The sequence below is a fragment of the Polyodon spathula genome, chromosome 21 (assembly GCF_017654505.1).
Source record: "Polyodon spathula isolate WHYD16114869_AA chromosome 21, ASM1765450v1, whole genome shotgun sequence".
NCBI lineage: Eukaryota > Metazoa > Chordata > Actinopteri > Acipenseriformes > Polyodontidae > Polyodon > Polyodon spathula.
Genome location: NC_054554.1, coordinates 12,328,178 through 12,344,905, shown reverse-complemented (window position 1 = coordinate 12,344,905; position 16,728 = coordinate 12,328,178). Strand labels below are relative to the sequence as shown.

Here is a 16,728-nt window from a genome sequence, read left to right as displayed (position 1 = left end):
GTCACCTACCAAGGTAATGTCTGATTTAATTAGGGCTTTATTGCAATTAGAACCTAGTAAACTAGCAGTGACATTTATTGTTATTTAAAACCTCTGATTTACAGGTTTATTTATCAAGATGTTCTGTCTGATAGTTCTGCGGTCAACTACTGCGTGTTCCTGCAATGCAGTTTCCTGATTTTTGGATCTGAGGTTTCTGTGGATGGTTGATATTCATGGTTTGATAAAACTCGGTACCTGTTTTATTTAACTAACCAGCGGTGGTATTCTGATGCACTGCTTTTTCTATCAGTTTAACAGTGTTTTATTCCTGTTCGGTGTGGTGTTTGCTGTTCTCTGAGTGCAACTCTCTTTCTCTGTCTCCTAAAGGCTACATCTCGGCTGCGGGAGAGGGGGCGGGACGGCTGCCTGTCTGGGATTGAGGTGCAGCAGCTCTTCTGCTCTCAAAACACAACCATCCCTGAGCACCAGCTGAAGGAACTCAATATGAAGATTGACAATGCTTTACAGGTTAGGAAATACCGATCATCAGCTCTATTCAGGACCACTTTAACGTCCCAGTAATGTTGTCTGGTCAAAAACATTACCTATTAGCTGCATGGGAAAGTTGTAGGCTTCATGTTTTAGTCTACAGTGATGCATATTTCCTTTCTATTCAGGCTTACAGAGCAGCCCTGGAGAGTTTGGGCCATGGTGAATATGCATTGAAGGCTGGTTTTCACCTGAACCCCAAATCTGTTGAAGTCACTCTGCAGGTAAGTTCATATCCAGCTGATTCCATAAAATGTTTTCATAGAAACCTTGACCAGGACTTCTCTGATCACTGCACATTGAGAGAAACGGTAGTTCCTTGCGCCAAGTTATCAGGGAGAACTGTATTTGGATGACTGTATCGTTTATATTAAATAATTTTGCGATATTTTCGATGGACAGGTCCACGCATCACACGCAAAAAAAAAAAAAAAATGAAGACCCCTGAGAGTTTTATCCAAACATTTGCCTGCAAAAAAATACCTTTTTTTTATGTAATATAAATTAAAAAAAAGGTCTGGCACATGTAGGATTTGAAACTATAACCTTCAGTTTGCAAGCATGTTGTGCTACACAATTTTGTTATTTTTTTGGAGATTGTTTGAGAAATTATTGATCTCTGAAAAATTAGTTTCCTGTCAGTGTAACGCTCATTGTGGTCCCTATTGGCGCAAGGAAGTACGGTTCATCTCGATACTGGTTGATGAGAGCAATGCTGTTTGTGGTCCTGTCACAAAGACGGCTGCAGTGAGTGACGTCAGACCAGAAACAGGAACCAACTCAGAACGCAGGTTTTGGAATGGTGAAGGCGCTGATGCACAGTTTAATACAGACAGAAAATAAAAAGTTTGTAACAAACAGCACACGGCACATGAGGTCAAAATAAATAGACAAACAAAATGAGTAGACACTAACCAAACAGGGTGGATGAACGCTACACAAAACAAGTACGGTGCTGGTGCTTCCAGCACTCGTAGCAATTGATATTTATAATTACGCTTCTCCTCTCTCTCCCGTTCTCCACTCCCGAACACACAACCCCGAGTGAGTGAAAACATGCTGCTTTTATGTAACTGTACCGAGACTCAATTGCTAATCAATCATTCAATTGGAGTCGGGTTCCAACTCCACGTGAATTAATAAAGTGCAATTCCCCGTGCTCACATATTACATTTTTACTTGCACGTGAAGTGCTGTGCAATCCTCGTACCTAAATACAAATATACATTTTAAACACTCGTGTTACACAGACCCGTTTATATCCCGTGTACCAATGACTATACACCAACATTAAAACACTACACGTAACATACAACACAAATACATAGCCCAGGGGTGGGGCACTTTGCCACAGGTTCCCACTGGACAGTATATGCTGAAGGATAGCCTATATATTTGCTAAAAGTAAAACATAAATAAATAAATACATTAATAAATATTGAAATAAATGAATACATAAATCAATACGTAGACATTTATTTATTTATCTATCTTGATATTTATTTATTTTTCACAATCAGATAGAAACACTGCCATTTAATACTGTATGAAACAAATAAATACTCAACAGTTCTTGTTCAACTGTATATTAGTGAAGGTTTTTGTACATAAAGGTCTTCATATATTTTTACTTTCAAATTAAAAAAATATATTGTAATGACCTGGACAATTGCTTTTGCAGGACTTGTTGTCTGTTCAGCTTGTCTCACCTGTCTTTTATGTTGTTAAATGTATTGTAAGGGGAAGGGTCATGCCGTTACTTAGCATGGGAAGGGGGAGACAGTGAATGAGGGGGGAGAATGTGTGTTGCTGTTTTCGGGGGTTGCAGAGCATGGATGTGACTGGTTGATGATGAGCCGGACAGCGGCAGAAAACGACAAGAGGTTATATAAAGGGGTGCATGAGCCTGGGGACTGGAGACAGTCCAGCGCTGAACTTGAATGAGAAACTGGGTGTGACTGAGTGAGCGTGTGAGCTGTGACCGGAGAGAATATGCAGTGAAAGTGCCAAGACTAAAACGTAGGATTATTATTTTGGTGCCGTGAATTCCGGCCCCTGACAGGAATTCTCTGTAGTTTCAAATAAAACAAACAGTTTGAGAATTCAACACCGTCTCTGTAAGTACTACTTCCTAAACATGAAAACGTTGTGATATACTAAATGAACGGATCAAGCTTAGATTATTATGATGAAAGCTTTCCCTACACTTGGGATAATACATAATCATTATCTACAAAATCTTGTTTGTCTTGTTACTTGTTAAAAACTGTAACTTTACTGCTATACTACTTGCAAATGTTGAAAAATGAAAGGACAAACTTTGTGGCTTGAAAGCTAGGACGTCTGCATTGGAAGCATGTCTTGGGTTCGATTCCCACGCAAGGTTTATATTGCAAACTTTTAAAAAAATGTATGTATTTTGTTCATTATTTGAAAAAAAATGTCGATATGAATGACACTTTCATTGAACATTGCATACTTTTGCATACATAACTTTAATGTGTATATATTTAATGGCAGGATTTGAACCCTAACTAGTTATACTTTCACTCCAACTACATAACCGCTACGCTACACAGATTCACATCTTAACCCTTTCAGCAAACCAGGTTAATATTTACATTTGCACTAGCCAAACGGCAATACATTGCCTCAATATAGGTTGAGCAATGTTGCTATTACTGTAATGTGTGTGTGTGCGTTATTATCCATTAAGTGAAAAAAGAAGTGATATCTGAAACAAAAACACATTGGAAATGTGAAAACGGCAAGTTATCAAAAGTGCCCAGCCATTTAAAGTAGAGATAGCAAAAACACAAGCCACGTTTCAATAAACCATTGGGGCAACCTTGCCCAGCACAAAGCAAATAGGCACAACTGTAAAAGCAATGGGGGGACCACCCCCACCACACAGTAAAAGCGGATCAAACTTGATTAAAAAACACAAGCCCAGTTAATAGAAACAATTGGGGCAGCCTTGGCCCCCATCGGTTTGACAGTTGTGCCAATTTGCTTTGTGCTGGGCAAGGTTGCCCCAATGGTTTCTTGTAACTTCTTGTGTTTGAATATTTGCACTTTAAGTGGCTGGGCACTTTTGATAACTGTTGTGGTTGTGGTTTTTTCACATTTCCAATGTGTTTGTGTTTCAGATTTTAAATACAATATTGAAAGTCCTTTGGTATTGCTCTGTCAGGACACAGATTGCACTCTAGTGTGAGTATTAGGGGGCTGGTTTGCTGTGTGTGGAGCTCTTTGCATTGGAGAAGTTTAAACCCTCACTGTGTGTTTATTCTGATTGCGTTGTCCTTGTTTTTTAGGGGTGCTGCGGTGAAGCAGAGGCGCAGCAGGCTGGGCGAATGCAGACTACTTCTCAGCCCATTCAGTCTGAACTCCCCACCATATCTGTGCAGATCGGATCACACTTTCTCAAGGGGGTCTCATTTAACGAATCGGCAGCAGAAAACCTGAAACTGAAAACGGTACCTATCGTCCTGTAATTGATGTGGTTATTAATGTGATTTAATGTGTGTCAGATAGTTTGTATAGGATGGAAATGACGTCACAATAAAACAAGCTGTACAGATTTATATTATTCATATTTAACTATATATTTAAAAACATAATATAGGGTATGGTATATGGTTATGGCTTGGTCCTGGGGACCCAATGTGTCTTCTGGTTTTGATTTCAATGGAGCACTCAATTACTAAGCCCTAATTGAACTAATAATTTGCTTAATTATATATATATATTTTTAAATTGTTTTCTGTGCCTAAAAAGTTGCAGAGTTCTTGAGATCTACAATTGTTAAGAATTCAAAACAAGTATAAAGGTCTAATTTAAGCAAACTTATTAGTTTTGTTAAGTAATTGAGAGCTCAGTTGGAATGAAAACCAGTTGATATCCGCGTGTATTGTGCAGCACCTTATATTATATCTGTGGAGAGGGGAGAGAGTGGTGGGGGGGGTGTCCCCTCCCACAGGGATGTTTTTGAAAAAAGGTATTAAAATGGTGCATTCTGATGCATTTTTGCATGGTTTAAGCATGTGCTAGACTAGTAGTGCCTGACAAAATACTCCTATTAGTGCTTTGAAAGAGCTTTATTTCAGCACTGCTCACAACAATTCAAAATCAACAGGAAGAATAGTGTACTTTTGAAGCATCAAGGCCCTGCAACATGTCTGAAAATGTGTGTTGCAGCTTTTAATTGTGAAGTTGAAATAAACATGTTACTGTTTATTTTTCAGTAAAAACAAGTTTAAATTGCAGTGTTTTCGTTCGGCTAGTTTCGATATTAAATACATCACAGCAAGCACGTTGTGCGAATGAAAGTATATAACAATCTGAGAGCCAAGTCAAGTAAGCTGCAGTACGTTACATTTTTATTCCCCTAAATTTTTTTTTTTTTTTCCTCAGCAGTACACTTCCTAGTTACAGTGGCAGCTATTTCTATGTGTTCTATTTTCACCTTTCTGGTCAGCTTGAGAAATAAACTACTACAGCTGACCCTGCTTTAGTACTAGACTTATGCTACATTACTGTTTTTCATTATGGTAACTTCTTAAATTATTGTGCTTGCTTCTTTGGCTGAAGAGATCATTTTCTTTATTACCTTTTTAGGGCATTTTTATTAGTGGCACGTGTGCAACAGACAAACGTAGGCATTTGTATATCAGCTGACAAGGACAAAGAGACACTTTGTTCTTATGCACAGAATGTATTCATACTTAATGTTAATTAAAAAGTAATTATGGGCTTCAGATTGCATATTGTACTTTGTGCCCTGAGCAGCTGCAATAAATTAGTTGGTTTTTTTGTTCAGCAAACAGTGTTCCAGCTGATTAAAGAAGCGGCAAGTGAGAATGGGATCTCTCCAAGAGACAATTCGCCAGTCACAGAGGTCCTGAATCAGGTCTGCCCTTCGAGTTGGCGAGGGGCCTGCAAAACTGCTGTGCAGCTGCTGTTTGGCCAGGCTGGATTGGTGAGTTAAAGGGTTCTAGTTAATAATTCTATAATTCCATTTACCTGTCCTCCACATTTCATGTAGATCTTGCATGTGCAATTTTAAAGTGTCAACTAAAACAAGGCTTTAAGTTTGAATCCCTTATTTTCTTTTATTCTTGTTCTTCCTTTGTCATTTGGTCCACTCTTCCGTTTCATTCTTCCCTGTCATTAAGCAACTAGTTGTACCCCTAATGATTTCAACCAGTGACATGTTATGACTTCCAAAGATATTGCCCAAGTGAAATGGTCTAGGAATGTATGCAATGTTATTATAAGAGTGAAAAAAACAGAAATGGCAGTGGGCCGGACATGTAGTAAGAACAGACCATCGCTGGACCAAGGAGATACTAGACTGGATCCCAAGAGATATAAAGTGACCAAGAAGAAGACTTCCAAGAAGATGGCAAGATGACATTAGGAAACACGCCGGAGCAACATGGATGAGAGACGCAGCAGACAGGCTTTTGTGGAAGAATTTGGGGCGGCCATCATCCAGCAGTGGATTGAAAAAGGCTGAAGATACTACTTCTACTTTACAATCACTTTCTATCAGATGCCATTCTTCTTACAAAACACCTACTTCTAGTTATTAGATTTTGTTTCCAATCTCAATTCTCAAGACCCTTACTCTAACCTTTGCCATCACAAGCTACAAATTCCTCTTTTGATTTGCAAGTGTTCAGGCCTGTATTTATTTATTGTTGTTAATTCATTCATAATCCTTTTTAATCAGTTTTTATTATGCTTATGTGAAATATATTAAAAGATACTGCAAGTGCAGTTGGAAGGACATCTCCGTACAATCAGTTAGTTGCCTGTACCAGGATCAGGGCTAGGGTGAGAGAGCATATGGCAGGAAAGTAGATAAGTAGCACAAGTAGTGTTAAAACCATTTGAACCAAAGTGGTTAAAATAATACAACATACCCAAACAGGTGGAATAAAAACAAAACCAGAAAAACTCTAATCCAATGGGAAACTCAGCTGTTTTCCTGTTGTGTTTGCTTTGGCAGGTGGTGGTTGACACGGCTCAGATTGAGAACAAGGAGGCCTACGCACCACAGATTAGTTTGGAAGGCTCTAGAATTGTAGTTCAAGTCCCCTCAACATGGTATGAACTTTATCTTTTACACAATGTTCCCGAGTTCCCTGTATTCTACTGTGTCATTGCACAGGTATTTAAAAGAACAATGTATGTGCATGTAAGTGGTTGACCAGAGGACCACACCTGGTTATTTGTTTTTGCACCAGACTGAATGCAAACAAATTCAAATGTCTTGTCTTTGTTGCTGTAGTTGTTAATGATCAGAAGAGCTCTTCTATCCCTTCACACACATATTAACTTTGAATTTCCAAACATAGCATGTATGTATTTTAAGCTAAATGTTATAATGTTTAATCAACTCTGTAATAAGGATTGAACAACATGCACGTTCCTGACAGCAATCCAGTGTGATTCTTATTTTGATGTTTTCCTTTTACTTCCCTTTCACAGATGCCCAGGGGGCAGATATTAGTTGCACACCGCCTAGTGGTCTTTTCAGAAGTAGCTCCTGAGATTGAAAAATAATATATTCTGAGAACATTAGAGATGCAAAACATGCCTAATAATAGGGTATTGAACAAGTAATACAGTAAATATTCTGAAAACTTAGATCATATAAAGTATCCCTTTAAATATCCTGTGCGCTGAGATTTTTTGCTTTTTAAGCATGTCCTTTTCCTATCTACTGAATAGTACTGCATCTTAAGAAAAACTCAGTGTTGCGATGGATGTTTTCTGTTCTGCAGGTGTCTCAAAGAAGATCCTGCCACAATGTCTCTACTGCAGAGAAGTCTTGATCCAGAGAAGACCCTGGGGCTGGTGGATGTGTTGTATACTGCAGTCTTTGACTTGAACAGATGGAAAGAACAGAGGTAAATGTTAGGATCAACATGTAATTATTTTCCTCTGAGCCCTTGTGATTTTTTTATTTTTATTTTACTGATGTTTGTCTTATATGGGACCAGAAATTGATCTCTCTGGTTTAGCGAGAGAGGATGAATGGACCTTTCTGTTTGTATTATTTCTATTGTAAGATTGTGTTGCTCTTTTATATTACATTTTGATATATATTCACAGCCCTGGTTAGTATTTTCCACGCAAAGAACCCCTAATTTAAGCAAGTAACGTTTTAACATTGCAAAGACTGAACTACAGTAAAAACGTAAAAGAAAGCAACAAAAAAGAAAGAAACACGTACACACCAAAGTATGTATTGAAATTAGTGCTGTTATTCGATTTCAAATTTTTTTATCAGTTAATTTTATGGGCATTAGTTGATTTAACCTGTAACTCTTTGTGTTTGTACTGTGCTATTGAGATGTACCTGGCCCTGTGGGCACAAAGTGAATAAACTAAACCTTTTTTACATTGTTATATTCAAAGAACAAAGTAAAACCAATAATAATAATTAAAAACACACAGCTTACATCTGTTACAGAATCTCTGAAATGCACAGATTCCAATACATTGTCATATCAACAATACTGTTCAGGAATCAGTGCCACAAACAGGAAATCCTTATTTTTATTTTTTTTTTAAATCCCCTTCTGTTCATGTTACACTATGTATCTACATAATGTCAATATATATATATATATATATATATATATATATAATTTTTTTTTTTTTTTTTACAAATGATTTGAAATAAGTGTGCTGGTAAATTAAAGCCTATACATAATTAATGTACACTTATGTATTCTCTTAATATAAAAAAAAAAACTTCCTTTTAAAATTGTGTTATATGTATTCACATTCGCTAGAAGAGCGTTCTGTTTATTATGGATGTTTGCTTTTTACTGCATTCAGTAACTCCATCCACAGTAATTCTGAATGTTTTCATTTCAAGTTATGAAGCATGAACTTGTGTTTTAGTGGTATGGCAACTTGTTTTGACATAACTATTTACATACCTTAGTTTTCTCTTCTGGTTCCTCAAAATAATTCCAAATGTGACTTTGCCTCGTTCCTTTGCTTAGAGATACAATTTTATTAAAAATATATAACAAATGTCAGAAAAAAACACCTTTCTTACCCTGTGTGCACTGAACCAAACCAAGCCCACTACAACATGAACACACAGTGCACCAATGAAGCGCCAGATTGATCGAGAATAAAACCCGCCCCAGTGTCAATCGTTCTGTTGCACCAATTAGAAAAGCTACTTGGAGGCAATTGCCATACCCCTTCCTTTTTATAATATCCGCCCTTACTGTGGCATCACAGAAGTTGAAAACGCGACAGGCTGCTGTTTATATGATGACGTTTAACCACTTCGTTAGAGTTTAGACGTTTAAAATTCCCATCCCTAGTTAGTGTGTGTGTTTCCAAGTGTTATTTTTTAGGTCTGTATTTTCAACTTTGTAACTGCAATGGCTTCTGTTTCATCCATTGTCCTCGTCCCACAGAGAGCAGGCACTGCCCACCATTCAAATCCAGCTGCAGCGCGAATCCTCTGACTATGGAAGCCAAGTAGACTCGCCGTCCGGAGCCAAGTCCTCCAGCGGGCTTCCCAAGACCATCTCCAAGCTAACCTCAAAGTTTACAAAGAAAGCCTCCTGCAGCAGCAGCAGCAGCAGCTCCGGTAGTGGAAGCTTTTCGATTCCAAACACCCCTTCACGAAGCATCTTCACCGGCAGCAGCACAGAGGACAAAGGCAAGCTACCCAACAGCATGGACGCGAGGTTACAGAGCATCTTCAACATAGGCAGCTTCCCCAGGAACATGGACTCCAACCAGGCTCGGCAGGGCACCCCTGGCCAGCTACTTAACGGCTACCCCATTGATCGGAGAGAGCTAGCTCCGGGTGAGAAGGGCATGAACCTGCCCACGGACCAGGAGATGCAGGACGTCATAGACTTCCTCTCGGGTTTCAACATGGGTAAGTCTCAGCAGGCATCTCCGCTGGTCAAGAGAAGGAACTCGGTGGCGGCATCGGCATCCTCCTCTGCTGCCGAGCAGAAACTGCCCTCAGGAGTGCAGCCTCCTCAGCCGGTGCCCCACGCAGCTCTGCAGCCTCTTCAGCCGGTGCCCCACGCAGCTCTGCAGCCGTCCCAGCCAGTGTTACCACCACAGCAGAACCCTACGCAGAAACAGCAGCAGCAAGCACTGCAGTATTACCAGCACCATCTCCAGCCCATTGGACAACAGCAGCAGCAACAACAAACACAGTCACAGTCCCTGCCGCAGCTCCCTATACACCAACAACAGCAGCAGCGAGTCCCAGCTAAGTGGTTGGGCAGCTCCACCCAGCATCTCCCACCTCAGCCTCCGCCTGCAGCAGGACTGTCACCCATCGGACCGATGGGTCAGTGGGGTAACCCGGGGCTCCCGGATTTAAGCTCTGATTTTTACAGCCTCGGGCTTGTAAGCACGTACATGGACAGCGTTGTGTCTGAAATGCTGGGGCAAAAACCCCAAGGTCCGAGAAATAACACCTGGCCAAATCGAGACCAAAGCGAGGGCGTCTTTGGGATGCTTGGAGACATTCTTCCATTTGACCCTGCAGGTATGTACACTAGTTGTATTTTGGTTTAGGTCTTGCAAGTGTTGTATGCTTCTTTTTTTAAACATTTGTTTGTTTAATAGTGAAGGGTCTGTAAGCAGTAATGTATAGCACATGTTCAATTTTACTGTCAACACTAGCAGTAGTACACAATCAAACTTGTGAATTACCAGGTTGTGAGCCCTGGATACAAAGGTATTTTATTTTAGTTTACTCTTTATCAAGACATTTTAAGCGCTTTAATGCTTTTTTCCACAGCAGCACTGAAAAGTGCCCCACTGACTTTTTTGTAATCGTCCTGTATGAAATACTTAAGTGCCTGTTGGAAAATTAGTTTTTTTTTTTAACAGTCGCTAGCTTTCGTATCAACACAGGCCATTATCAACAGCTGACTGGTGCCCATTGTTAAGTTTTTTTTTCGCTGTGGTACAGTTAGGCTTAAGGGATTCAGTGAAGAGACAATTGCAGTGAGAATAGCTGAACATGTCAGCAACTGACTGGATGGGTTTCTCTTTTCATATCTAGTTGGCTCAGACCCAGAGTTTGCCCGTTACGTGGCTGGGGTTAGCCAGGCTATGCAACACAAAAGGCAAGCACAGCATGTCCATCGCCCGAGCAACACGCGTAGCAACTGGGCTGCCCCCGATGAACCTCACAGAACCTGGCCACCTCCCAAGTACTACACAGAGGGGTAAGAAACTGCACACCAGGGTTGTTTTTTCTCTTAAGAAATGGGATTAAACTATTATTATAAAGTATATCATTATACATGCCTGCTCTACAGCAATGTAAATACCTATATTGCCTTAAGCCCCAAAGCATAGTGTCCTCAAGGTGGTGTTTAAGAATATCTCAACTTTCAACATAAACCAGTCTTCAGATTTTACAGTGTTCTTTTTCCTAACCTATGGTTGCCATATTCTATACTTTAGTTTACATTGTGACATAGTATTTATTCACTCTATTAACACCTGATTGGCTGAGCAATCAAAGGCTATAGTACATCTTGGGGTTCACTGCCTATTGGTTACCAGAAAGTATTCTGTGGTGTTCAAGCAACTTAAATATTATTATTGTTTATTATTATTATTATTATTATTATTATTATTATTATTACTTTACATTGGTACATTGTATCAATCTCAATTCAGTTTCTGGCGTGTATTCAGTTGATCTAAACCTTGGCAGATCTGTCTGTTCTATAGATCTATCAGATCTATTCTGCCCTGGCTGCAATTGTTTCAAGGGCCTTATTGAAACCAACATCTCTAACAATATGTGCAAGTCTCTAGTAGATTGAATAGAACCCACTGTGTCCAGCACAGAGAACACTGGCTGAATAGAACTTTCTTACAACTTGCTTTTTGTGGTTTCCTGTGTGCTCTGTGTTGCACATTTCTTTTGGATCACACAACAATTTATGTTTTATATTGTTATCCTTAAGCCCTGGGTCTTAGTAGTCGGGGGTTTCTACCTGAAAGATAAGCTAGCCTCAACTTCATGTTATTCTGGAAAATCTTACGTTAAGCATGTTCTTCATAGGGATGTGATGAATAGCAGCTGGTCTGGGACTCAGGGAGACTCGGCCAGCTCCAGTGATGAGACATCCTCTGTCAATGGCGACAGTCTGTTCTCCATGTTCTCAGGGCCTGATCTCGTTGCTGCTGTCAAACAGAGGAGGTGAGATAATCTAGGAGCATCGAATGTAGATAGATAATGAGTGTACATCAGGTCTGCAGCCTGGCACTGATACGTTTATATGCTGGACTGCTGCGGTTCTGTCTGATTTTATACTGCCGCCACATCAGTGTTGCCCTTTGTGCAGGACAGTAGGACTTTGTCTTCAGTTATATGTAATAATTGTGTAATATCCCTGTGCTCCACAACAAACATTAAGGAATAAAAACTAGACTTTTAAGGAACAATCAATAGAAAAGTACAAAACTAAAAATGCATCTCAAATAAATAAAAAAAACAAAACAGGAAATAAAATGCAGTACCATCTACCATGTCCTGTAATCTCTGGTAATTCTCTGTGTCAGGCAGGTTTTATTGTTTCACACATAGGACATTTGTGTGGTATTATAGAGGGATACAGTATCTATGTACAGAAAAATAAATGCAGCACTCAGATGAGCCGATTTCATAGTTGTAGTGTAAAATGAAGAAAGCTGGTCGTTGCCTCTCTGGTTAACTCTGCATTCCTTCTTGTTTTGTACAGGAAGCACAGCAGCGGTGAGCAGGAAGCCTGCACCCTGCCATCCCCACCTCTCCATCCCTCCGCAGATGACATAAATCAGGTAGGGATATCCTAGACTGGTGCAAAACAGCATGACTGGCCATGCTGAAGCAGTCTACACACATTACGTAACTTGCTTAAAACTAGAACACTTATGTTATGCTTTTGTTGAAAAAAAAAAATTGAGTTGAGACGCATCATCTTTATAATAACGTCTTGGAGGCACCATTTAAGTTGCTGTACACATTCATACTTGACAAAGTCATTAATATTACATTTTTTAAATAAAATATATAAAACCTAAAATAAATTCCAGTATGAGGCTGCACTGCCAGGAAAGTTTGATTATTGTTTAAAATGTTTTTCATCATCTGGGTTTAGGTCAGCCGGGAAGTCCTTGGCTCACCACGCACCAGCGACCCCTGTGGCTGGCCGGGCGCCTGCAGGCCTGCCTGTGTGCAATTCACTGCTTGTCAGAAATAATGAAAAATAATTGTTAAAATAATAATAATAATAATACTAAAGTCTGATGGTGCCAAAATGTTGACCTGAGACCCAGGAAGACAAATCTGTATTGTTTGGATTGATTTGGGAAGAGTAGCGAGGTCTAATTCAGCCCTTATGCCTTTTTTTGACACCATAGCATTGTAATTTTGAATCTCTCTCCGTCTTCCACAGGATAGCAAAACTAAAACCTGGCCTCCGAAAGCCCCCTGGCAGCACTCTTCTCCTCTCACTAACACATTGCCCAGTCAGAGCTCTTCCTTGTACCAGATGACCAACCCTGTCAGCCAGTGGAATGAATCCATGCAAATGCTGCAGTCACCAGTGTGGTCGACGGCCAGTGACTGTGCCCCCTCCACTGGGATCTCTTCCAGCTTTGCTTACGCCCAACAACAACAGCAGCAGCAGCAGCAGCAGCAAGCCTCCCAACACAAACAGATGAATAAGGGCTTTAAATCGTTTCCTCTGAAGCACGAACACAGGCCATCCTACCTGCATCAGTACTGAACAGATACGACACAAAATGGCAAGAGCCAAATTGTGTATGAAGTTTTGAGTTCAGCTTACTTTGTAACATACTAGGATATATCTTTGGCATTTTAGCTTTATATAGCGGTGTGCATTATAATGTGTCCCTGATCCTGTGTGGCAAAGCAGTGAGAGATACAGTATGTAAATATGCTTTTTTTGTTGTTATTGTATTTAAGTATTGAGCAAGTTTATGGCCATTGTATTAGTTGTTCCACGCTCGACTCCAGAACTGTAAAATAGAGATGAATAAAATTTAAATCATATTTAACTTATTTGCACTGTAGTTTAACTTTTAATATACATTATTATATTTTCTAACTTTTTCCATTTCAATAAAACAACCCCATAAACAAACCCATTGGAACTCATGTAACTAAGTTTACCCAACTAATATGATGGCCAAGTGTTTGCTTAAGTTATTATACATGTGTGTATATTTCTTTGCTGACAATTTGGTAGCCTGTGACATGAAAGAGTTGTGGTCGTAGGTTTTGAATAAAAAACATTTCATCTTACAAATGGAAAAAAAAAGGACAAAAAATGATCTTCACCATCTACCCTTCAATTTACTGTTTCAGTTAAAAAGTGGCTAATAAGCTGTAACTTGCAAATCTGATCTTAAAGGAGCATGTGTGAAATGTATCTAAAGAGCCAGCAGCATTGGCATTGTGTTACTATTCCATAGCTTGTAAATTAGTCATATACTACATAGAAATAATTTACTTCCACTTTTAATAAAATAAAAGGCTTTGAGCAGGCTCAGCAGAAATATAAAAATCATAACAGATGTGTAATTTGAAAGACATTTATACACTACTTTTTTCCCCAGTTACTGACATTATAAATATTAGCAGTAATTATGTGCCATGTTAATAAAACAACCTGTGGAACAGAGAATATTTTTCCAACCAAAGTGTTGTTCAGAAAAAAAATAATAGTGCTTAGAAATGAGAGAATTGACTCTGAAAAATGTATAGCTGCCCTGTTGTATAATAAATAAATAAAAAGTTAGCTTAGAAAGAATCTTTATATGGTTAAATATTTAAAAACTTTCATATTTCTATTGGCTTTCTGAATGATGATTCAACTCCAAGTGAATCTTAACACGTGTTCATCTGAATACAATATGTTCTTGTATAGAAGTATTGACAGTATTAATCCTATTTTTGTATTTTCTTAAAATTCCCATTACTGTATGTTTATTGTTTGTAAAATAGGCATATTATGTAACAAGTTCAGATTTGTTTGCAAGGAAGTAAAAAAACAAAGCACATTTATTTTATTCTTTTTTCTACAGAGTTTAATTACATCATATATCTAAGGGTTACTAAATATGCCACTATACACTAAAATTATTATAAGATGTGGGTGTTTTTGAACCCAAACATATTTCTTCAGTTTGTATGGTGATGGGCTGTGCTTGCAAGCCCAGAATGTTAACTGTTTGTGATGTTTGCAGATGCCAGTGTTGCCTGTATTTAAGATAGTACATGTTTTCTGAAAACTAACATACTTACTGTTTACAGAGAATCATTTGCTGTGCATAAACATTTTTATAGTTCCATGCTTTGCACAACACAAATGTATTGTTGCTTTTTGTCTGTGTAAACACAAACTTCTGCAGCTTTTTTTAAAATAAAGACCTTGAACTGTAACTGTTAATATTTCTCAGCCATGCCAAGTGGTTTTCTAGTTTCATCTGCTGAAGTGCAACCCTTGCATAGAAAGACCCAATTTTAACAAAATCTAGCTCTAGTTTACATTAGAGCTGCTTATGTATTCTCCATTTAGTTGGTAACAGGAACTTGCACACTGTTTCAGCTTTAAAAATAAAACTAAAAAAGCAGGTTTAATTGAAAGTTTCAGAGTGAAAAACATTTCTGTTTGAGTCAAGTGCAGCGTTAGTTGAATTAAGTTCTAAAAGCAGGAATTTGATATCCTGTAACCTGAACAAGCATGGTTGGAGGCACTGGCCTGGCTGAGTGGGAAGTGTACACTTAGACATGTAAAAAACCATTTACATGTCGGTCACTTTGTAGATGCCCTAAATGTGTTGCATACTTCAAACCTTTAGAATGGTGGTACCTGTTTTTATGATTTTCTTCAATTCTTATATCGCACTTGTTACTACAAGTCTTGCCATAAAAGTTATTTTGCTCACACTGCCAAGTGCTGGGGGTGTTTGGAGTATAGCTCAGGCTAACCAGCCCAGGATGCCTTTGCTTTAAGTGGGGAGTACAACATTTTTGAAATTGGAATTCTACATTTTATATTTTACCTTTTAAAAGCTTCTGTAAGTAAAATAACTATTTGCTATATTAAAGATGTACATTTAACAATGTGTTTCATTTATTTTTTTATTGCTATTTCCATTGTAAAAACAAAAGCCAGTGTAATGAGAATATTAAACTATGTCACGGCTAAAATGTTCTGGGCAAGTTCTAATAGAATCCCACTGGGCCTCTGCTACTCATAATTTTATGTACGGGTCACAGTACCTGCTACACAGAAGCATTCCTCCTTGTTAGCCTATGGAAGATAAGCCAACACATACACTTTTATCCAGTGTTTTTATAGATCAAAACATAATGTAGGCTAATTGGATATAGGCTGCACACCACAAAAAACAGGTCACTTCTACCCTCTGCTGGTAGGTCATTGTAACAGGTAATGTGATTTACAGCTTATGTAAAAACTCCCTTTTTTATTACCAAACACAATAATCCAATATTAAAGCCATATTTTAGGAGATATACAATACCAGACATACAACATGATATTTTCTGAAATGTACTTTGCCAACAAAGTTTAAAATTAATAAAGGCCTGGTGTCCCACCTATGAAGAATCCTTACCCAAGGTAGTCCAAGATGAGTGCTAACCAGGATATGTGAAACCATCCAAAAAATACATGTTTTTAATCCAACTTTACGCATTACAAGGTTCAGGTGGTGCTCTTCAGCTCTAGTTTACTGCCATTAACATGTAATAGGCCTGGGCAGCCAAAGTGCCTTATAGAAGTCAGCATTCAGGCGTAATTACATTTAATCTGCCTCTATTGCTGAGATGTTAAAGGGATACTGGAAGATTTAAAAACTCAAAACATTGCTGCAAACTTCAGATTCAGATTTGTATTATATTAAGCAATCCTGCTGAAATAATATATTCTTACATTTATCTATAGGTAGATAATCTATGGTAGTCAGGCAAACCGTGGAAGCAGCTACTTCTTAATACTAGGAGAAACGTATTTATTGAATTAATGTACGTGTATTCCTTAGCGTCGTATATTATAAATAATTATATATATTATATATATATATATAATATATATATATATAATATATATATATATATATATATAATTTCAG

General features: G+C 38.4%; 1 protein-coding gene across 2 annotated transcripts in view; it reads left to right on the top strand.

The window, feature by feature from the left end:
- The window catches only part of LOC121296726 (granule associated Rac and RHOG effector protein 1-like), a 49,724-nt gene extending 34,030 nt beyond the window's left edge, over nucleotides 1-15,694 (top strand). For both annotated transcript variants that reach the window (XM_041222501.1, XM_041222500.1), the window contains 11 exons: nucleotides 370-510; nucleotides 660-755; nucleotides 3,849-4,010; nucleotides 5,354-5,512; nucleotides 6,548-6,645; nucleotides 7,326-7,451; nucleotides 8,988-10,087; nucleotides 10,610-10,775; nucleotides 11,627-11,764; nucleotides 12,306-12,384; nucleotides 13,002-15,694. In XM_041222501.1, the coding sequence (XP_041078435.1) occupies nucleotides 370-510; nucleotides 660-755; nucleotides 3,849-4,010; nucleotides 5,354-5,512; nucleotides 6,548-6,645; nucleotides 7,326-7,451; nucleotides 8,988-10,087; nucleotides 10,610-10,775; nucleotides 11,627-11,764; nucleotides 12,306-12,384; nucleotides 13,002-13,334 (2,598 nt within the window). In that variant the 3' untranslated portion in view covers nucleotides 13,335-15,694. The remainder of the gene's footprint in view (nucleotides 1-369; nucleotides 511-659; nucleotides 756-3,848; nucleotides 4,011-5,353; nucleotides 5,513-6,547; nucleotides 6,646-7,325; nucleotides 7,452-8,987; nucleotides 10,088-10,609; nucleotides 10,776-11,626; nucleotides 11,765-12,305; nucleotides 12,385-13,001) is intronic.
- The last annotated feature ends 1,034 nt before the right edge of the window (nucleotides 15,695-16,728 follow it).